This window comes from Delphinus delphis, chromosome 18 (assembly GCF_949987515.2).
Source record: "Delphinus delphis chromosome 18, mDelDel1.2, whole genome shotgun sequence".
NCBI classification, from domain to species: domain Eukaryota; kingdom Metazoa; phylum Chordata; class Mammalia; order Artiodactyla; family Delphinidae; genus Delphinus; species Delphinus delphis.
This window is the reverse complement of record NC_082700.1, coordinates 75,029,891-75,053,363: the sequence shown is the minus strand read 5'-3', so window position 1 is coordinate 75,053,363 and position 23,473 is coordinate 75,029,891. Positions and strand designations below refer to the sequence as shown.

At 42.4% G+C, this 23,473-nt stretch overlaps 1 protein-coding gene across 7 annotated transcripts in view; it reads right to left on the bottom strand.

The window, feature by feature from the left end:
- The window catches only part of MYO16 (myosin XVI), a 530,294-nt gene that overhangs the window by 128,666 nt on the left and 378,155 nt on the right, over positions 1-23,473 (bottom strand). For all 7 annotated transcript variants that reach the window (XM_059995825.1, XM_059995821.1, XM_059995826.1 and 4 more), the window contains 3 exons: positions 22,446-22,646; positions 5,613-5,688; positions 814-989 (listed from right to left, as the gene is read on the bottom strand). In XM_059995825.1, coding sequence (XP_059851808.1) covers positions 814-989; positions 5,613-5,688; positions 22,446-22,646 — 453 coding nt within the window. The remainder of the gene's footprint in view (positions 1-813; positions 990-5,612; positions 5,689-22,445; positions 22,647-23,473) is intronic.

Below are 23,473 nucleotides of genomic sequence, written 5' to 3'. Positions count from 1 at the left end.
TTAAATGGCACAGAGGAAACTGTTTGCGGGGCAGGAACACAGACGCAGACGTCGAGAACGGACGTGTGGACACAGGGCAGCGGGGGTGGGGTGGGATGAACTGGGAGATTAGGTTTGACATAAATACACCACCATGTGTAAAACAGATAGCTAGTGGGGACCTGCGGGACAGCACAGGGCTCAGCTCGGTGCTCTGTGGTGACCTAGAGGGGTGGGATGGTGGGGAGGGAGGTCCAAAAGGGAGGGGATCTATGTAGACATACAGCTGATTCACTTCGTTGTACACCAGAAACTAACACAACATGGTAAAGCAACTATACCCCAATAAAAAATTAGTATAATGCTGAAATAAATTAAAAATCTACGGAACTCTAGGACCTGAAAAATACACTATGTCTATATGAGAAACTACAATTTATTGTTTAGAGACCTGAAGCCTCTGAAGTGATTAATATCAACAGAATAAGGTAGCTCAGTTTATCCCCTTTAATCCTACTGTCCCTGAAGTTACGTCCCATTCATCAAAAAGACAGTCACAGGATGAGATGTAAAAAGGGTGCTGCACAGACAACAACTAAAATGACTGATACTCTATTTGCTGTCAAATTTTCACTCCACTGCACTTTCTTATAACTGTCCTCTCTCAGCGGGTTGTACTTTCGGTAAGCAGTCTTTCCTTTAATGTTTTCAATTAAAATATCAATTTATTTCCATGAGCATTGAGGATTGTGCTTGTTTTTCTTTAAAAGAAGCAGCAAATGTGCTAATAAGCAAACTTCAAAACAACCAGACACGAGTCATAAAAACTCCTACCTTACTAAGTTCTGGATAATTCCTGTTTTCTCCAATCATTGAAGAAGCTGTCATTTTCTTACTGAGCCAGGCAGATTTATGTCCTCTGAATTTAAAAGAAGGAGAGGAAGGTACGAGGGCTCCTGTTGGTGACAGTTTCGACTGGAACAGATGATTGATCATGACATTTTCACTAGCTAGGAAATAAATAAATGAAGATTGTAAGCGGCATTAAAATCGTAATTCATGCAAGCGTTAAGCTCACACGTCATCCGAGCGTTCTAACCACTAAAACACTCTGAGCGGGGAGGGAATTTAGGAATCTGCCTTTCCTTTTGCCTCTTTTTCATTTTCCCCACTACTCATCACGCTGTTTGATGAATTCTGACCTTTTTTTGCCCTTGGGCCAGATCCCATGCTCTCCTGTCCCCCACCTGAGCCCTGAATCCCTTGCTCTAGAACTGAGTGGCTCTTACTGCTCTCCTAACAGCCAGACCGGATCGGACCTGCTCAGACCTAAGGGGCCTCAGTGCACTTGACCAAGTCATGAAATGGTCTTGGTCAGCAGCTCTCCATTCCAGGAAAATAACTGCTGGGGACACACGTCCCCAGGAAGAACCTCTCTCCGAGTGGAATGCAGACATTGGGGAGCCCCTGTCTCATTCAACTGTCTCAGCTGTTAGGGGGAAAAGTGCCTCTTTTTCTGATCCAGTTAAGCTGGAAAGGTGAAAGCAAGTTGATATATTAGGTGTTAGGTTATAAAAATTCTGGTAATTCTGGGTCCATATGTCTTTCCTGACACCTCAGGGAGAAATGGGCTCATGAATGGATGGACACATTTGAATAGCAAAGTGAAAACCATGTCTGTGACAGTTAAGGATCTAGAAGGCATGTTTCTTGGGTTACTTCTATCTGTATGTAGGCAGTTTTTAAGCCTTAATTTCCTTTTCTGTGAAATAACCACCCGAGTACCTACTCTGTGGATTCCCGCAAGATTAAAGTGTGATGTAACATGCGTAAGTCATTCATCGGACAGCTGGCAGCGTTCAGGAGCAAAGTGGTTTAGTTTCCACCATTTCTGCACTCAGATTATTTTGTGTGCCCAGCTAATGTATTTATTAGCAGTGCCTTGAGTGAAAAGTCGCTATATGAATAAACAAATAGGGAGCTAGGAGGAGGGTCAGAGAAGGGAGATACAATTATGGATTACAGGAAGGCAAAAAGGAGCCCTGTGGTGTTGGCTGGAAATTATAGGTATCACGATAATATACTGCGATATGTCTATCCATATCTATATCTATATATACACACACACATATCTATGCAAAATCTATGCCTATATCTTAAATTTCCTAGTTCTGAAAGGATCTAAAAGCAATGACACGCCAGTAGCAATGAGCTCACCCTGCCCCCATTTCTTAGTGTTTCTTAACACCATTCACTTCTAAAATAAATCAAGTCTTCTTGGATAAGTGGCCAATTCTGGATCTGAGGCAAGGTAGAAGATCCCAGAACACTTTGGAAAGCCAGAATGTAAGAAAGTACCCCAACAGACATGAGAACCTGTCAAAAGGACATAGGAACTAGCTTGGAGGGGTTCTCACTGGCCAAGTCTTGGGCAATTTTAGTATCAAAATAATGACCAAACTGGGCTTCCACTTCTTAAAATATTAATGTCATGAAGAAAAAGGAAAGCTGAGGAAGTGTCCCAGCTTAAAGAAGACTGACAAGAAATGGCAAGTAAACTCAGCAAATGGTCCTGAATTGGGAGAAAAATGATGATGAAAGACATTAGTGGGATAATTGGTAAAGTGTTACATAAACTCTGAATCAGATATTGGTATCATATCAATGTTTAATCGTCTGATAATTTACTGAGGATATCTACGATCATGTCCTTGGTCTTAGGATAGGGACCAAAGTATTTAGGCACAAAGACACTTTTGGCCATTCTCCAGTGGCTCAGAGAGTGTGCATACATACACATGCACGCACACACGGAGATGGAAGGAAGGAGAGGGTGAGAGAGAAAAGGAGAAAGGAAATGAAAAAAGTCAATCTGGGAAAAGAGCACACGGGAGTTCCTTGTACTAATTTTGTGACTTTAAGTTTGAAATCATTTAAAAACAGTGAAACAATAAACATATAATACCATGGCCTATGTAACTTAATTAAAAATATTATTTATATTTCTAGCTAGTCTGTGGATGGACGGGACCACAGATAAATAGTGCAACCTGGTACTCCCGTAACTGCGGAAAAAGCCTTTACTACATCTGTAAGCACTAGACATAACTATGAACCGAAACATGTAAGTCACCTGTTTCTGTCCTTTCTCTGGATCACACACCCAGGCTGCATGAAGGTAAAGCAGGGGTAGCATCCCCCTACGATGGAGATGCCATCAGGCCTCACCCCTAACAGCAGAGCCCGGCCCATAAGCTGAGCCAGTGGGAGGTGAGAGCAGGTTCCTCGGCACATTAAAAAGAGAAATTTGGCCATCGTGTTGCCACCTAGAGCCCGAGAAGGAAGTCCCTAGCGAAGAGACAGCTTTGGCCTCCCTTCCCTATTTCTAGGAGTCACTTGCTGCAGGCATTTTTCTTCATGTCACCCTGTATACACGTTGCAATGGGAAGCATCCCTCTCTGGGCTCTAGACACAATGCACTGGGCGCCTTTCTGCCCGTAAAACGGGCTGAGCTAACTGAGGTGCCCACAGTCTATGAACAGGTCTGCAGAAATGCCAACAGCATCACCGACAATAAATAGTAAGATCTCCTCTACTCATAAGTAGACTTAAGAGTCTGGACTGTACCTGCTTCTTTCTGAGTCAAGTGGACTTGATTTCCCATCTTGGGCATCAACGAGGGCACTGTCTGTGTGAGCTGTGCCACCCAGTTCCCTGTCTGCACTGGTCAGGGGTGTCACAGACACAGCTAGATTTGTAGGGATCCTGCCACAGACCCTGCCTCCTTCCACACCTGGGAGCTTTTGGATAATATGAGAATTAAATCAGACGCTGTAAGCAGAGTACTTAGCAAGGTGCCTGGAGACAGGAATTACCACTATTATCTATAAATTACGCTTGCTTTTAATAACTATTTGCAGTGCCAAAACACTCCATAGATTCATAAAATACTATCACAACCATGCATCTTTGCTTGTGTGATAGAACGGGTAAGCAACTGTGGCCTGTGGGCCAAATCCACAGGCCACAGTTTTTGTAAATAAAGTTTTATTGAAATACAGCCACATCCATCTGTATTGTCTACGGTTGCTTCCTCATTATCATAGCAGAGTTGAGTAGTTGCAACAGTGAACTTACGGCTCGCAAAGCCTGAAATATTTACTCTCTAGCCCTCTGCAGAAAATGCTTCGCACCTCTCATATGAACACATAAGGGCACGTTGCAATTTTTGTCGTCTTGCTCAGATGTATGTATAGTCTAAAATATTTAGAATAAAATAAGATACGCCTGTTTTCTCTTGGCACTTGTTAGCAAGCATACACAAAAGAATGACTTTAAGATATAGGGACTCTGCTAAGATAAGCAGAATTGCAGTAACTGAAGCCATCATGTTTTCTTTCTAAATACATATTCCGTCACCGTGAAATACAAAAAAAGGAGGCCTAGTGCCAACTTTGAAAACATGCTGTATATTAGTTCTTCATAAAATACATGGATTTTATGTACGTTATACAATTTTAAGTATGTTATGAATGAAAGTCCAAATATTTGAAAACTAGAAGGAAGATATTTCCAGTGATAATCAAGAAGATCAATTATCTCACTTCTTTCTTTTTACACAGTATTATTCCAAGTCCATGTTTTTATCATTAGTCTCAGCCTTTAAGAGAACTCAATAACCATACATTCTGAGAGGCAAGCAGAGTCATTCCCCATGAAAAGCAATATACTGCAACTCTACTATTTGATCTAAGGTAAATATATTCCTCCAGCCGGAAGTGATATGGATGTCTTATTTCCAGCTCAAAGGCATCCAACTATTTCATGAAAGGCTATGATATGCTTCTCTTCCCAGGAATGATAAATGGCTCCATCTCACTTAGAGCAACTTAAAGCACAAAGATGATACACTTTAATTCGTTGAAGAGGTTAGTAAGAAAATGTGAATCACTGCAGAACTTCTACTAAGAAAATAATTACTAGAGGAGATAGAACTATACATATACGTAAATTTATAGCTCTATATGTAAATACAGAGATATATATAATTATACCACATATAAACCCAGTACATCGTTTTACATATAGTATAGAATTATAGAGATATGTATAGAGATATGTATATAAAGTACTAAGGTTCACTAAGTAGATGTCACCTATAAATTTATATGGATATATACATATATGCATGTGTGTATGTATATATCAATTTGTACCCTCATTTTACTTTGTAAGCATTAGTTTTTTATAGCTGAAAGTACACAAGAATAAAATACCACCCTTAGCTGTGCTCCAGAGTCATCTTAAGTAATGAAACTCACCCTGCTGTGGGGAAGCCATGTGCACCTTCATCAGTCTTCACACAAGAGCTTCTTTATATTCACAAGCCAAACTGGTGAAGGTGTTTTATATTTCTATCCGCTAAAAGCTTAGTTAAATTATGGTTTCTACTAGACTCTAAATTAAATTATAACCAGTGTGTAGCATGGCAAGCTCCATTCCTTATTATTCTGGGCATTAGAACACGAAAGATAGTTCAATTATCCTTAGCTGGTGGCATATTTTATAGGGCCATGTTCAGAGACAGAGACATAAAGAATGTGTGGCATTTTAACCGTACGGGGAACACTTACTTTTCATTACAAATAGAAGATTCTGTGAAAGGGAGTCTTTATTTTTTTCAATTGCTCCAACAATTTCATACATTACCTATAATAAAAGAAAGTGGTATAATTACTAATGGTTAAACATGACCACGAAAGTAATTTCCTTTAAAGAATAACTTGACTCAGCGGCAGTTTTAAATTATTCATAAGAGCAGTGTCTTCAGGTCTTAGAGTTCTCGCTACAGGCAAGTTCAAAGCTCCCATTCCCAGGCTCTGATCGCCGGGGCCCTCCTCCAATCGCGAGTTTAGGAGAAAGGGGTGCTGACTCATAGCCACCATAGCCTGTTTATTCTGAAAAACCCTCACCTGCTCCGAAAACTCTCTAAACCAAGTAGGAAGACTTCATGACACCTTGGGAGGGAAGGAAATGAGGCGTCAGTTTGAGAAACGGAGCGCTGTCTCTATTAAAAAACTTAAAATAGAGCTACCGTATGATCCTGCAATCCCACTCCTGGGCATATATCCAGAGAAAACTCTAATTCCAAAAGATACATGCAATGTTCACAGCAGCACTATTTACAAGAGTCAAGATATGGAAGTAACCTGAATGTCCACTGACAGGTGAATGGATAGAAACGATGTGGTATATATATACAGTGGAATACTACTCAGCCATAAAAACAAATTAAATAGTGCCATGTGCAGCAACATGGATGGACCTAGAGATTCTCATATTGAGTGAAGTAGGTCAGAGAAGGACAAATATTGTATGATGTCACTTATATGTGGAATCTAAAAAAATGATAGCAAATGAACTTATTTACAAAAGAAATAGACTCACAGATGTAGAAAACAAACTTATGGTCACCAAAGTGGATAGCGGGGTCGGGGGGGAGAGATAAATCAGGAGTTTGGGATTAACAGATACACACTACTATATAGAAAATACTAAACAACAAGGACCTACTGTAGAGCACAGAAAACTATACTCAATATCTTGTAATAACCTATAATGGAAAAGAATCTGAAAAAGAGTAGATCTTGAACAGATATGTACATAGATATGTATGTATGTGTAACTGAATCACTTTGCTGTACACTTGAAACTAACACAACATTGTAAATTAACTACACTTCAGTAAAAAAAAAAAAAAAGCGTTCCTTTGGAGCATTTAAGCAGTGAACAAAATCTGAAGTCCTTAAAACAAAGAAAACTCAGGAAACAATTAATTCTGGATTATTCAAAGAACAGTTTTTTTTTCTGTCACAGTTTACTTACGAACATATTTAAATGACTTTATTGTCTGGTTTTGCTGGTATTCCCATCTGGCCTGGGAGACTTGATTTTTGAAGAGAGACGTGGTTTTATTGTCTCTCTCAGCCTCAGCTAAGTGCGAGCTCCCAAGTGGGGTCCAGAGGGTCAGATCAGCCGCAAGGCTCATCGGGTTCCACAGCTGCTGCTGCTTCGCCACGGCTGGGTGTCACAGGCTGCCCTTTACCCCGGGTAGACCAGGACTGACCCCGAGGAGGGCAGCTGGTCAGTGATGTCTCTTTGTCCTGCATCACCATGAGGGAGTGTGGGTGGTCAGACCAGGGAAGGTGACAGTCACCCGACTCCTTGGGGAATTTTAACTGGATGGCCCAGAGGAGATTGTCTCATTGGCAGCAAGATGGAACTAGACAGAAAGAATCCATGAGAAAGAGGCTGAGTGGCCAGTGAGAGGAAGCTAGAAAAAGGCCAGATGACCCCCAGTGAGTCTTGGTTCCTACTGGGTTTTCAAGTTCCAATGCCTAACCGTGTCATCCTTACAATAAAGCCTTGCTGGGATTTTATTCTTTGCTGTCACAAGAGCCTAAACGGCACAGAAATCCCAAGATACCCTGCAGATTCCCAGATTTTCCAACATGAATTTGGATCAGAAGACTGCTTGAGCTAAGAGGCAAACAACTAAACAACTGTAAGATACTTCTCAATCATTACCTAATTATCCTGTTTGCCCCTAGGCCAGAACATGGCTTGCCAATATGAAAATGTAAGCTATATATCACGTTACCTATTACACATTGTTGAATATAAACAATTTTTACATCATGTAGAGCAGTGGTTCTCAACCAGGGATGATGGTGACACTTTCAGTGCCTGGAGTCTTCTGCGTTTGTCACAGCTGAAGGGTTGGAAGGACAGGGATGCTACAAGCGTCCTACAGTGCCCTGGACAGCTCCACAGTGAAGAAGTATCTGGCCCCCAATGACCATGGGATTGGGGTTGAGAAACCTTAACCTGGAGTTTGGCTTCTACACGCCTTCCTGTATTAGAGACAGCAGTGCCCAGAGACCACAGACACCCAGCTAAGCTGCTCTGCATCTATATGGACTCTGGCAAGTTATTTAATGTCCCAGAGCTGAGCCTGCAGTGTAGGGTCCTCCTCTGTATGGTTCCAATCTATAATTCTAGCCTCTTCTTTTCACGGGCATCTGATGATTCTGAAGTAAACACACACACACACACACACACACACACACACAGTTGGACTACCTGATTTTTTCTAAGTACATCCCTTGCCTGTCTTTGCTCCTGTCGTGCCTTGCTTTGGGATGGGCCTTCCTGCTGTACCTTGAGGGAGTGACTATGGATTGCTCAGCTCTGTCTCTGCAGCAACAAGCAAAATGCTGTGTCCACTGGGAAGATTCATTTAATGTTTGGTGAAATGAACAAAAAGGTTTCATTACATTGTGACCACATATAGCATAACGTTGAGCTTCCCCTTTTTATTTAAGATTATGTTGATGAGTCTTTCATTATCACAAGATCATGTGCTCTGGGAAGTCCTCATGAATGGCGTCCTGTGATAGTCCATTGTGATAGGAAAGCCCCAGTCTGTATAATTTCAATCCTTTGGAATTTTAGGTTTGGTTTATGGCCCAGAATATAGTCTTTCTTGAAGCATGGACTTGAAAAGCATGAGAATTCTGCTTCTCTTGGTTTACACATCTATAAGTGAGCAGATCCCATTGGTTGATGGTGTTGAGTTCTTCTACATCCTTTCTGATTTCCCACAAAGCTGCTCTATCAATTGAGAAGAGGACGTTGAAGTTTCCCACTTAACCTTCTGGTTAGTTGACTCAGCAGGGGAAGAGAGGCACAGCCTCATTACTGTCAAGTGGAGAATTCGGGGTCCCCGCTCAACCTCCTCTGACACAAAAGAAGAGGGGATTCTCATTGCCGCTGGGTGGGCAGGAGTTCTGGGTCTCCACTGGGCCTCCAGGCACACTTCCCTGGCTGCAGGGTGAGCAGGTGGAAGGGGTTGACGTGCCTCTCTACTGCCACCCCATTGGGCTCCTGGTGATTCAAAGGGCAGTGGGCCTCAGAGCCTAGTTAAATGGACAGAGGAATCTGTATGAATGGGAAAACAGCAAGGAGAAAAACTCAATGTACCCTAGGAATCACCCTAGCTCTGTGAGTCTGTGATGCCAGGGCGACAGATCAGGCCTGTCCTGTCTCAGCTGTGCCACTCGGGAGGGACGTAGCGGGCATTGCTGGAATGGCAGGAGCAGGTTTCAGGCATGGGCCTTTCTAGGTCACTCAAGACAGCTCCTCTGTTCTCAGCCCCACCCCTCCTTTTCCTGCTGGTTTATTGTTTGGGGGATGAAAGGAGAAAAAACTTGAAAGCACAAAAGATAGAGGCCAGGATAAAGGCTCTTTTTCCCCCTCCGTCTTTACATAACTGAAACTCAGGTGTTATTTTTTTTTCCTCTTAAGGATTCATGCTATAAGAGACAGCATCCCTCATGCATGTAACAGAGAAATTTACATGCATACAGGTCCATACAAATCTTAAAGGGAATTGTCATGTAGTCAAAGATTTCCTTTGGAATGATTCTGTTCAATAAAATGGCTCCAAAGGAAACTGAGCATTTTCCTCACGTTTCAGCAGTTAGCACACGCATCTAAACGCTTTGGTGAGGATGCCCAGTGAGAAGGGTGTAAGCTAGGGACCGCGGCCACGCGCTCCCTTTTTGGATGTGCTTGCTGTCGCGCTCCGGCACTGCAATACATACAATTAAAAGAAAAATTACGTTCGCTGTATATAAAAACAGGGGTTATAAAACTTTCGTCATGGGTGTGAATCACAGTCCATCAAGATACTTAGTCTCCCGGGTCCACAAAGAAAAGTTACGAAAGGCCAGAGCACATGCGTTGTCTTCCCAACTGGAGGCTGTCAGGCTCAGGTTTGGCTCGTCTCCAAGGAAACTGAAGTGCAGGCGCGCGCCGGGAAACGGCTCCATCCGCCATCTCTGATTTGAATCCACTGAATTAAAGCGAGAGCAGTTGGCTTACTCCACGTGGGTAAGCAAAGCATGGGGCCTGCCCGAGCTGGGGCCTAACATCCTAACGTCTGTGGTCTCATCAGCCCCGCTCCAGGCGCTGGCACACGGGCGGAGGGCCATGCGAGGTCAAGGAAGGTGTGCCAGTCTGCCGTGCTCCCACCAGCTGCCCTCAGCTCCACTCCCCGTGAAACAGTCTCCTCCCTTCCTATCTCCAGCCTCAGAGGAGGCAGCTGCTTCACACGTCTCTGGGTCACCTCATCGTCTCCCATCTGTCTCAACTTTTCCTGGGGAACCGAATCCCTGTACTCCTTTTCTTCTGCCTGAAAATGTGGAGCAGTTTCTTTTTCAGGCTAGACCCCGGCTGACCTCCACCAGCCCCAATTTCTCGCTCTGTCTATTCCTGTCTTGGTGCTGACAGCTCTGCTGCTTCTACCTGCTCTGCAGCTCAAAAGGACAAGGAGAGATACCGTGTTCATCACTGTTCAGAACACCTGACGAGAGATAACGAAGCTCTTGAAGGTAGGACGGAAAGCCAGGAGAGCAAGGCAGTCCTAGAAGGGCGGAAGGATGGCTGCAGACAGAGCGATAAAAACTACTCGTTCCGAGAAGACTGAGGGTGCAAGGAGATGGCATCGCAGCCCGTGAAATGAACCACGTGCAGCGAGCGGGGGGGGGGGGGGGTCTCAGCGTACCTGCAGCGAGGCCTCACAGGTTAGAGAAAAAGAAATGGAAACAAACAGAGCACGTCACTGTAGGCTAGAAACGTAAATGTCACAACCAACTCTCCATTCAGGCCAGAATCAGGAGGCCAACAGGAAACCACCTGAGTGGGAAAACCAGGGTGGAGAATTCTTAGGAGAGCCTCCTGTGGCATCACTGAGGGATTCGCTACCTAGACTGCCTGCGTCTTCTTTGTCCTTCCTTCTCCTACTGGGCTGAGACGTTACCCATAGTAACATATAAAACACTGCATTAGGATGAGAGCCTTTTCCAGAGTGGACACTCTACCTCGCAAGGCAAAATGTAAAGGACAAACTGAATTGCTAATTATAGTATCACCTAATTAATGTAGTTCCGATGCGGAAATCTGTATTTCCATGTGGTTAAGTGCTAGAAGTCCAACTTCCTCTAATGAAGCTACCCTCAGTGATAACTGAGGCATTTCAGGACATCCCAGACTACAGCATGGACAGCTTACGTGTGCTTCTGGCGACATTGATATTGCCTTTATATATGTGTGTGTGTGTACGTATTTCTCTAAGGACGGTATCTGACTTGGACATCTCTGTCTATGGGTCTATGGACCTATTGCTCTCACACCAATTTGAGGGCAGAGCAGTGATTGCTTTATACAGCAGGCAAATAGGGCCATAAATACTTTTACACAGTTTCTTCCCCCAGCACCTAAACCAAGAGGGAGGAGACTTCATGGAACGCCCTCACACACTTGGACAATGTCCCAGCACTTAGGGAGACACTGGGAACGGGTGATCGACCCCCACTAAGTAGCACAGAGTCAGAAATGGGCAGAAGGATGGGGTGCGTGTGAGGGAAGGCACAGCCCTGCTGCAAGAGGAAGGGCCGCTGTGTGTCAGCTCCAGAAAGTGGAGAGCAGGGCATATTACGTTTTTTGATGAACTACAAAGGGTGTGATGAAGTTTCCTCATCTGGTCCACAATCCCAAGTTGGGTTACATCCTGCCCAAGAGGCTGTATGTGAGGCTGAGAGGAGTGGGGTCCGGTGGAGAGCGTCAGAAAGCAGGGCCCCAGGGGAGCAGCCAGCTGGGGGGTTAGGGGGGACAGCATCACCAAGGGCACGGGAAGGGCCTCAAAGCCCTCCCAGGGGAGCGTCTCAGGGACGCATGGAAGCACCCAAGCCCGCATCAGCCCTAAATATCGAAAGGAGCTGTGTGCGTGAAGCCGTATTGGGATGAAATGAGAGGACCCAGCACAAGAATAGACAGAAACAGGATGCTCCAGGCCACGGTACAGTGTCTCCTGTGTGGCTCAGGCTTGACGGGACTGGACGGTCAGCTAAAGTTCGTGGTTCTGATCACTACACAGGACCAGAAACTCCTCGTCTCTGAGTTGAGTCCGCGAGCACCAATGAAAGCAAATAAAGGACTTTCTATTACTTAGAAGAGACCAGAAATATCGCTGGAGCTGCCTGGGTTTTTTTCTGGTTAAAAGGAAGGGTTGTCCCAGCTGAATATATTTTAAAAAGTGGTGTGAACCCAAAACAAAAATCGAATCCGGATTACATCTCCCGAGTTGTGCATATTCAACTACCAGGTACACGAAGAACGAGAGTGTTAAAACGATCTGGAAGATCTGATTTTTAAAAGAGAAACCAGAGTTTATTCTTCTACCAAAGGAGGTAAACTGGGAGGTAAAAATATGGCAAAGAAGGCAGGCGTCACCGCCACTGTTTCAGGACTATTATTAATAAGTCGAATCAGAATAATCACATTTAATTCTGGACAGTGTCACCAGGGAAACAAGAAGATAAATGAAATAAAAGCAGTTCATATGCCTTTAAGTAAAGATATTCATTCATCCCTTTATTCATAATTCACATTTCTTCCATCAGTTAGTGTTAGGACACTGTTGAAGGGACCCAAGAGGGGGAGGTGATGTGACCTCGGGCGCTGGAATACAAATGAGGGCTATTTGGATTCTAAGGGTAGGTGGGGAGAGAGTAGCTCGCATTTGGTAATTAACTGGGTTTCTGATTTTACCATGAGTTGAAAAGCGGGACAAATACGGCAAATCAGTTTTATTTACTTTTTTGAAGTCAGCTGAGAGAGTGTTTGGGAATTTAGTTTAGTTAGCCACTGGATCTGTTAACGTGAAGACGCCACTCAAGCAGAGATACTAAAAAGTAGACCTGTAGGTGTGAAGCCCACAGAGAAACAGACTGGAGAGACATGGGAGCCGTGTCATCTACGAAACTGAATCATGGAGCATATAAACTCCTAGAAAGAGACATAAAATACTCTCCTGGGAATCATCAATATTTACAGAATGGAAGTAAATTCACTCATCAGTCAAATTCATAACCCCCTTCTCCACCATGCTATTTACATGATGCAAAATAAAATCCCTAGGAAAGAGGTGGGATTCACAGCTGATAAAAATGGGCAACTTTTGAGATAAGACTCTTGAGTTCACTATAGCGCATTAGAATGTGTGTAAAGATTGGATTTTAGCAAAAGAAATAAGATCGTTTTCGGTAAACATAAATGGGTCTGATAATTTTTCACGCCTGGTTTCAGCTTTCTATCTGAGGTCTGCTGAAAAATGTCTGGATTTCATGCGTGGTGGTAAATTGATCTCTCTCTTGCATCAATATTTATAAGCAGAGGCTTCTGTTTTTTACTTTTCCATTAAGTGATTCCATCTAATAGTTTTGCTTGCCCTCATTCTGATCCACTTTAAGTTGATAAGTACCAATCAACAGAGGAAGTTATTAGAAGCACATAGTATTACTGTTAAGAGTCCTTATCTAGATATCTAGATTCTGGATATGGGCATTGAATTAAAATTACCACAACTGAAATTTATGAACATGCTTCACTGGTTCCTTTTAAGGAGGAAAAATACCAATCAACTTACAATAAGATATCAGTATTCTAGGAAATCTAAAGTTCCCTATTTATAAATGTCTGTCAACCCATGAAGATAAAAGAACCAGTTAAATCTTTGAAAAAAACGGTAAGATTCCCTAAATAAGAGCCTGCATTTTCTCTTCCTAATAAAACTCTGGATAAGGAAACATTTATTAAGTCTACAAAAATGTATTTATGCCAAAGGTGAAATTGATGGAAGAAACGGAGCACAAGGGGCCTGGGGGAGTTAATTTTTATTCTTCTAAAAGTTTGCCCAAGAGGTGAACAAATACAGATGTAAATTAAGCTCTCTTTGTGTGGGTCAAAATATCTCTGTCAAATAACCTTTAATAGTATCAGTTTGGCTTGGACCAGACAGGTTTCATTGTTATGTCTGGGGATTCTGCCTGGAGAAAAGAAAGAGGGAAATAAATGGAAACTTCCCTATTGATGAGTTCATCTCCTGTTCCCGCTGATTTAAAGGTTCAATTTCAGAGTCTTCTTGGGAACACTGTGTCCCCCACCGATCTCTGGAGATGAAGGCCAGGAGACAAACTACAGAAGGTGTTCCTGACGCAGGTGACACAGGGAAATTGAAGGGACCAAGGTTTCACCCACATACATGTTATGTAAATACATCTGAGGACAAAGAGGTCGGCTTTCATCCCTCTGTCACCTAGAACGTTCTGCAGCCTCAATGAGATAGAGATCTCTGCTTCTCAGACGTCTGGGCAACACCATAAATCTCAACCGACATATTTCAAACTTCATTTATTCCACAATAGGGGTAGATCCTTTTCAAGGAGAAGGGAAAAAGAGTTCAGGTATTTTATAGACTGGCCAGAAGTCAGTCTCTTCCACACATCACTCCTATCAGCAATGTTTTAGTAATTGGGTTCCCGGAAAGGCCTGTGGAAATCAGTGACATGATGATGATGATCAGGGTCTACAGTCTGGGATTAGGACTTCATCCACCTCACCGGGATGTGATTTAGGAGGATGGAAAAGGAACCTTGATGAATACAAGCAAACCCCACTCCTGTAAAGACACACCCACGAGCACATTATATAATGGGCTATACATTTTCCTTCTGTTGTAAATTACATCTTGGAATATGTATGTAAATTGCAGAGAGCGCTTCAATTTTCTTAAGGAAAGTGATATTGAAAGGACCTTTAAAAATCTGCAGTAAAACTTCACACACCTGTGTGCTTGATTAAACTATTAGTCATAAAGCTAAATGGTAAAGAATATAATTTTTTACAAAAATTCTCTTTAATCAAGGCAGCGTTACCCATCACAAAAACCACCTGTATAGTCAGTGAAAAACAGAATGTCACATTAGCATAAGGTGAAACATTTATCTAAATAGTTTTTCTTTTAATATTATAGTTTCCATAGATTGAGACAATCTCAATTTCCTGCACTTACCTTCCACTGAAGTCTTTCAAGTGTGATAGGAAGTACAAGAAAATACCGTACTATAACTTTGGTGGTTACATATTCCTTATCATCTGCTAAAGCGCTATGAATAACATCATGATAAATAAAAATAAATATTCTAACACATTTATAAAACATTTATTTATGCAACGTGAGCACATTTATAACATACAAGAATTAACAAATATCTTTCTTAACTCATCAAGGACATTTACCAATGACTCAATTTGAGAAAGTCAGTTGGGCCTCTAGTATTCTCAATACAGCCAGTTGATTAGGTGATTCCCGAAATATTTTCAGGACCTCGATACTTGTGATTGATGAGTTTAAAATTTTGCCAGATATGGTGGTATTCCTGCATGGAAAGACCTTCAGCAGTTGTTGGGGAAATAGGATTCGCATCTTTGACACAACGTCTCCAAACAGTTGTACCTGCACTGATTGCTTGCCCACCACTTACCCTTCAGAACAAGTTTACGAGGTTCATAAGTATATTCCCCTTAATTACAAACCCCATGCGTATGCTAGCTGAGGGTCAGTGTATCCCTCAAAGTCACAGCAAGGGAGCCCCAAGTGCCCCAGTGCGTCTTCTCTGTTACACAACACAGATTTCATGACTGAGATAATAAACACTAAGATTTCAGCACATACCATGGTGGAGAGAGAAAGATATGGGAGTGGGGGGATGAGAAAGCTGAGACACTGTATTGTGACCTACTAGTCTGCAGTGGGTTGAATGGTGTGACCCCAAACTTCATGCCCACCCAGAACCACAGAATGTGCCCTTTTATGGAAATAAGACCTTTGTGGAGGTAATTAGTTAAGACGAGGTCCTATGGATGGGAGGGGACCCTAAATCCAATGACTGGTGTCCTTAAAGAAGAGAAAGGGACACAAAGACACACGCAGAGAGAAAACCCCGTGAAGATAGAGGCAGAGACCTTGGTGCTGTGTCTACAAACCAAGGAACACCAACTGCTGGCAAGCCCAGAAGCTGGAAGAGAGGCTTCGAACAGATTTCTCTCAGAGCCTGCGGAGGGACCCAACCTGCGGACACCTGATTTTAGACTCCGGCCGCCAGAACTGTGAGAGAGGATACGTTTGCACGGTTTTAAGCCATGCTGGATGGGGGACATCGTAATGATGCCCCCAGGAGACTCACACATAACTGTATAATATTTGCTGAACCGCTAAACTCCACCAAGGCTTACTTCACCGGAAAACTGACACAGTAATATTTACAAAGACGGTTGTGGTGAAAATGTTTCCCAGGCACTCTGCAAATTGAACACTGCTAGGTAAGCATCAGGTGTGCTTATGGATGAGGGAAGAGACAGAGCAGGGAAATTCGGATCAGGACAAGAACTTGGCCTTGGGAAGATGCGTACGATTTGGAAAGAAAGAGGAAAGGGGCATTACGGGTGAGGACACCATGTGAGCAAAAATAGAGATGGAGAAATGCAGGAGTCATTTTCAAATGGATCAGATGTGTTAAAAGAAAAAAAAAACTACAATGCTACGAGTTAAAACTCCTCACTGCTGTTCTAGTCTGTAAACACTGACCCAATGAACACGTGCATTGGCTTCCTGGGGCTGCTGGAACCAGCACCCACTCTGGAACCTGGCATCCCTGCCCTCCTTGCCTGCTTCGCCAAGCTTCTGGTGGCCTGTGGCAGCACCACTCTGGTCTCCGCTTGCTTTTCTCTCTCAAATCTCCCTCGGCCCCGCTCCTATAAGGATACTTGTCACTGGGCTTAGAGCTCAACAGATAATCCAGGAAGACCTTCCTGTCTCAAGATCCTTGACTTAATTACATATGCAAAGGGCCTTTTCCCAAATAAGATCCCAGTCGTAGGTTCCAGGCATGAGCCCGAGGGCCTGTCTTTTGTGGGGGGCAGGCACCGTTCCATCCACGACGATACTTATGGGTTTGGAAACAGAAGGAGGCTAAAACACAGGCACATCACCTTAGGTAAGAGCAACACCACCAGGATGATTTGTATAAATCATCAAGGCCAGTCATACAATGGGACGCTTATCTGAGATCCCCAAAGAATTACTTCATGCCAAAAAAGAAATGATCATAATAAACAACGTTCAGACAAAGACCTTATGAGCAGACACCAAAGAAGGTCAAATGTGTGTCATATATTTTATAGCTATTAATCTCGACCTCTGTTTTCATGAATTTAACTTTTATTACTTCAGATTGCTTTACTATCTCTTAATCGATTTCCTTTGCTCGTGTTAAAATGTAGGAACTTCAGGGCTTCCCTGGTGGCGCAGTGGTTGAGAGTCCGCCTGCCGATGCAGGGGACACGGGTTCGTGCCCCGGTCCGGGGAGATCCCACATGCCGCGGAGCGGCTGGGCCCGTGAGCCATGGCCACTGAGCCTGCGCGTCTGGAGCCTGTGCTCTGCGACGGGAGAGGCCACAACAGTGAGAGGCCCGCGTACCGCAGGAAAAAAAAAAAATGTAGGAACTTCAAAATACTATTTCCTATTAGAGTTTAGGAATCACCTTCATGGAAATTCAACTTTCCTAAGAACCAACGTCTTTTGCCAAATCCTAATTCTTCTTTCCTTCAAGATTCTTAATTTTAAAAGCCAATAAAATTAGACACACTTCTGGATTTAATGCTTATCCATCATTTAAATCACTAAAAGAAGTTTAAGAGCAATTCCTAAAACAGGTAACCCCATATAAGGTTTAAAATTTGCTAAAACAAATAACAATGATAAAAAACACACAACTCACAGCTTCTTTAATTCAAATTCATGCTCATTAGTGAAACCCTGTTAATATTTCATGTACAGCCTCATCCCATTTACTTTAAAATATTTCTGTAATGGAGATTGGAAAATACACCACGCTCCTATGAGTAATGAAAAATTCAAATGTGTTTAGGGAAGATCGTCAGCTATAACTTAAATAATGTTGCTTAAACATTTCTAAAAGGACTTCTGAGCCTCTGCCCCAAATGAGATTCAGAAACATGGCAGGGTCTCGCAGTCAGAGCAGAACAGTCAGGTGTGTGGGTCTCTGGGGGCGGGAGGCTGGATGTCAATATCATCACCAGCAGTAATGATTGTTCTTCCTGTGAGATACGGCATGTTTTTACTAACAGAACTAGGTAAACCAGGCATGGAGGGGCAAGTGATGATAAGAACTCTCTAGCACATCCATCCGGACAAGAGGAGACTACGAACAAACCCACGAACCCCAAAGCCATTGAGGTCTCCTCTGGGATCAACTTTATCATCAAAGAGCTATTCAGGATTGCTCATCCTACTGTCCAAACTAGACCCTGCCTGGTGACTTTAAGCCAATTAGCTCTTTGCTACATCTCCTGATTTGTAAAATGCAGAAAGTGCTGCTTTCCTTGAAAATGCAATAGCTCAAAATTTAAGTATACAAAGTTACGTCTGATGATTAGAATGGCATATGGCTTGACATATTGCCACAAATTACATAGGATCTAGACTTTACCATGTGAATGAGTCCTCAGGGAGTCCTTGGGCTAAGGCTCTTCAGTACGTCTCAGTGAAATGAAAGACTTTTATAAAACCGCAAAATTGACTCCAATTATGGAAAATCCTGCTTTAAAATATAAAGGTGCTTTTACAGGAAATGTCGTGATTCCACAGGGCTTTGGCTACATGGCAACTAATCAACTGGCTTTCTCTGCTTTGCTTCATTGCTATCAGAACTCAGTGAAATGATTCCATTCACTCAAACTCTCCAGATTTTCTTAAAACCATTGACATTTTACTAGGTGCTTGTAGAATACTTTTTAAATGCAAACATACAATAATTAGTAAGCAAAATTTTATTCCAAAGCTTGGTACCACTCAGTTTAATGCAATTTTCACCTATTGAACATCTAGTATATCTTCAAGATACAAGACGAACAGACTTACAAAGCGGGTCAGGTATATACCGACTGAAGAGAGCTTCCACGAAACTTGCAGAAAAATAATTTTCCAAAATCATTAGTTATACCTTATTGTAATTTTTCAACTAAATCCTATGAATTCAATAAATTATTTTTTAAGTATCAAATAATTCATTTATTCATCAAATATGTATTGGTGCATTTTATGTGCCAGATACTCTCCCAGGCACTGGGGATTATCAAAGAATATAGAAACAGAGATACTTGCATAATAAAATGTCCATCAAGAGATGAATGGCTAAAGAAGATACGGTACATATACACAATGGAATATCACTCAGCAATAAGAAAGAATGAAATAATGCCATTTGCAGCAACATGGATGGACCTAGAGATTATCAGACTAAGTGAAGTATGTCAGACAGAGAAAGACAAATATCATATGACATCACGTATGTGGAATCTAAAAAAATGACACAAATGAACTTATTTAGAAAACAGAAATAGACTCACGGACATAGAAAACAAACTTATGGTTACCAAAGAGGAAAGGGGCGGGGGATAAATTAGGAGATTGGGATTAGCAGATTCACACTACTATATATAAAATAAACAACAAGGACCTACTGTACAGCACCAGGAACTATACTCAATATCTTAGAATAACTACACTCAATATCTTAGAATAACCTATAATTCCGAAAAAAAAATATATATATATTTATGTGTAACTGAATCACTGCTGTACACTTGAAACTAACACAACATTGTAAATTAACTGTACCTCAATAAAAAGAATTCTGACACAAAAGCTTTTGAATTGAAAAGTATTCTAACATTTGAATTGAAAAGTAAAATAACATGTTATTTTATTATGCAAGTATCTTTGTTTCTATATTCTTTAGTAAATTCTTAATATAAAGAAAATATAGATTAAAAAATCTGCACATAAGACTAAAAGATTGCTACTGTTATAAAAAAAAAAGTAAAGGCTAAATCTCTCAACTCTAAAGGACAGTTGATAATTTCTGAGAATATCTATTATATAAAACCATCCACTGACTTCCGCCCACATCCACTAAGCCATCACATGGCACCGTCCCACCAGAACTTCTCACAAAGCTGTTCCTTGGCCTAAGTGTCCTGTCAAGGCTCACTTCCTGTTGACCCAGACGTCTCTTTTCTCTTCGTTTCTGTGATACTTTTCTTTCCTACTAACATCTTTCTCCCTCTTCTCCATGTGCAATTATACACATTTCCCAAACTATGACTAGGTTTCTAGAAACAGCCAGCCTCCCAGTGTCAAGTATTTTCAGCATCTCATGGGAATTTCCATTAAAAACCTCAAATTCCAAACATCTGAAGTGGAATATCTTTCCTTCCAAACAGCCTCCTTCTCCAGGATTTCCCTTCTTGGTTGGCCTAAAATAGCCTCCATCAGTCAACAGGGTGCGGCCCGCGGGGTCATCTGCAGCTGTGTCCCCTCCCTGGCTCCACACATTCAGTCACTCACTCTTCCCTGGGAATGCCACCACTCTGTCCTGCCGCTCTGGCTCAAACGCAGTCCTTGTTGGAGTGTTTCCATATCCCCCTTCCTTTCTTCCCAACCTACCTACATCATGTCCTCTGGTTTTCTCACTTCATCCCCCACCCTGTCTAAAAACATCCGATAAGTTAACACTGTCAAGAGGACAAAGTCCTGAGGTGTACATGCATATTTATTCATGATTTCACCACAAACCACCTTCCTAGACTTTTCTCCTACCAACCTCCATACACTTGACCAAACGTCTGGTACCATTTCCCAACTACGATGTGGTTGGAAATGGCGGAGTGTTAGGTTTAGCCTGGTCACTTCCTGTCCTGCAGATGTTGGAAAGTGCGAATATTACTTCTCCCAGACTCCCTTGCAGCTAGGGTTCGCTCGTTCTGCAGCTTCCACCTGTCTGAACTACTGCCCGAGATTTCGAAAGTTGAAGTGGCGGAGGCTGCATTTCTGCTGTGTCTGTGTTTTACCTGGTGAGCACGTCCAGGAGATGTTGGTTTTCTCCAGCACTGAAGGCTCCAGGCTCAGCCACTGACTCTTCCTTGTTGAGTGCCGGGGAATGGGCCTCTTACTGGTTTAGGTGACAGCAGTTACTGGGAGTCAGTACCTGTAGCAGCAGTTTCTCAATCAGGCTGCAGGCTTCCTGATCAAAGACGTGGCCCTAACTACCGAGGGAGCCCTGTCCTGTGGGGTGGTTTTAAGGTCATTTCTGCAAGTTCAACTTAGAGTCCCCCCAACAGTGATTTTCTGCTTGAACAGCTACACGGGATTCTGTCCTTTGCAACCGAATCCAGATAGATGCACGGTCCATTCATTTTCACAAGCCCTTGTCTTTACTGGGGTGTTCCTGCCTCGCAGTCTCAGGCAGCTCAGCATCCCCTTAAACGCCAAGGTCACGTTTTACCTCCTCTTGAAAACATTTCTACACTCTTTTTTGGAGTCAAATAAATTCTTTCTTCTTTGTGGTAACAGAGAATTTTGTTAACATGACTAATATTACTATGAGCAAATTATAGCGGAAGTATTTGTTAACTTTCCTTTTTCCTTACTTGACTGTGACACGTTTGAGGGCAAGAAACACGGTTTATTCATCTTTGATTCTCTAGTGCTCTAGGTTTGGCATATAGTAGAGTCTCAGTAAACACTGGCTGAAGTGAACTGAAATACACGGAGAGTGAGAGAGTGACTAGGGATTTCACCCCCTAATAATGGTATTTGTGCTACATCCCAAACAGGGAGGAAAGTCTGGCGGCTACAGATTCAAAAGTGGAAGAATTAACTAGAGATGGAAGCTGGATTGGAGATTAAGTGGGATGTGGATGTGATGTGAGCATTAAAAGATGGATAAAATTTGACCTCGTGAAGAAGACAGGGAGGATATTTCCAGCTTGAGTGGGAAGAGGCGTCACGCGTGGGGGGCGGGATCCGCAGGAAAACAGGGAGTGCATGGGAAAAAAGAACCTGAACAGGGGTTTTGCAGAGGAGAGTTGAGGCAGGTAAGCCTTGGAAGAAGTGACAGGGACCAGCTCGGAGAAGCCCAATAGGAGGCTGGCCTCAGGACTGTGACATGTTTTAGGCAGATAAGAGTCGGTCCTTGAAGGATTTGAAGAAGGAAGCATGTTTTACAAAGCCGGTTAGGCAATGGAGAGGGATCGGAGAGTTGCTTTCTTCCTTAGGTTTAGGAAAAGTAATTTAATACTAACAACTATATTGAGGGTAAGTAAACTCAGATGTCCAATGTTTCTTTCGATTTTGAAAATATCCCAAATTTCACAGAAGAGCTCTTGTATTAAATCCAGGTCTCTTTTGCTCGTATTAACTTATAAATATGGAAACATCATGAGAAGAATCATACCACGTGCTTCATCACCCACATTCTGAAATGCTAAGTCCTTATCAGGCTTAGGAAAGAAACATTTTGTGGGTTGTTCACCCAGTTTCAATGATCAAAACTCTAAAATAGCAAAACCTTTAAGGCTTGTTCTTAAGACCTTTGGCCCATTAGCGCGTACCATAAATTGCTCCGTTCTCTGAACTCACCCGTCCGGCGTAGTGCATAACGGTGAAAGCTGTGCCTTGGTCTTTGAGGGCGAGGTTCCCATTCCCATCCTTCATGGGGGAGTAAACTGCATTTGTGTTTGAGGATTCTAGAAGACTGTGTAGCTTTTTGGGAAGACTTGGTTCCATTGACCAAATCATTTGACTTTCTTCATCCAATAAAGAGAGAAATCCAGAAGGCTTCTGCAAGTTAAGAAGAGGAGTTTTTTCCTTCTATTACTCAATTTGCTATCTTTGTTATTGCTCATGCATACCATTTACATCCTCATCACGTTCATACAAGCACTGAGAAAATAAATTAGTCTTTATTGTCAATACATGTCTATTTTTGTTCATTGCTGTATCCGCCCCACCTAGCCAACCTCTGATGTCGTGTTGGTTCTCAGTAGTATTTATTGATTAGAGGAATTGAAAATAAATAAGTGTCGTTTAAGGTCATTAAAACACTGGCGTTGTTAAAATATATATTCTCACCTTAATAAAATTTCCAACTACAGAAAAGTTGTATGTTTTCTTTCTGGTATATAGACCTACCTATTTATAGGTAAAAATGCAAGTTTCACCCTATACTTGGTATGTCTTTTCATTTCATTTTGGGGGGTATCAAAGAGGAGTGGCAGCAGAAATATCCACTGACATTTCCAGTTCATACTGACGAGGTCCCACTATTGAAATAACCATTCCAACGATGAGACCCCAAGGATGATAACCAAAGAGACAGAAATAACCTCATTCTGCTGGCCACGGTTTAGCAGTCAAGGACATAGCAGCAAGCGTGAAGTGGGGTAGTGGGTACCCAAGGCTTCCCATATACAGGTAGGTATATATTACTGTCAACCCATCTTATAACCTTAAGGAGGTAAACTGTATACTATGTGTGTCATGATGAGGGAGGGCTTTCTGGAGGAAGAGAACTTCTTCTGTACTTAAAACAAGGAATGTTGACAAGTTGGTACCAGAAACAAGAACATTGCACATATTCGGAAAATGAATAAAGTAATTTGTAAATA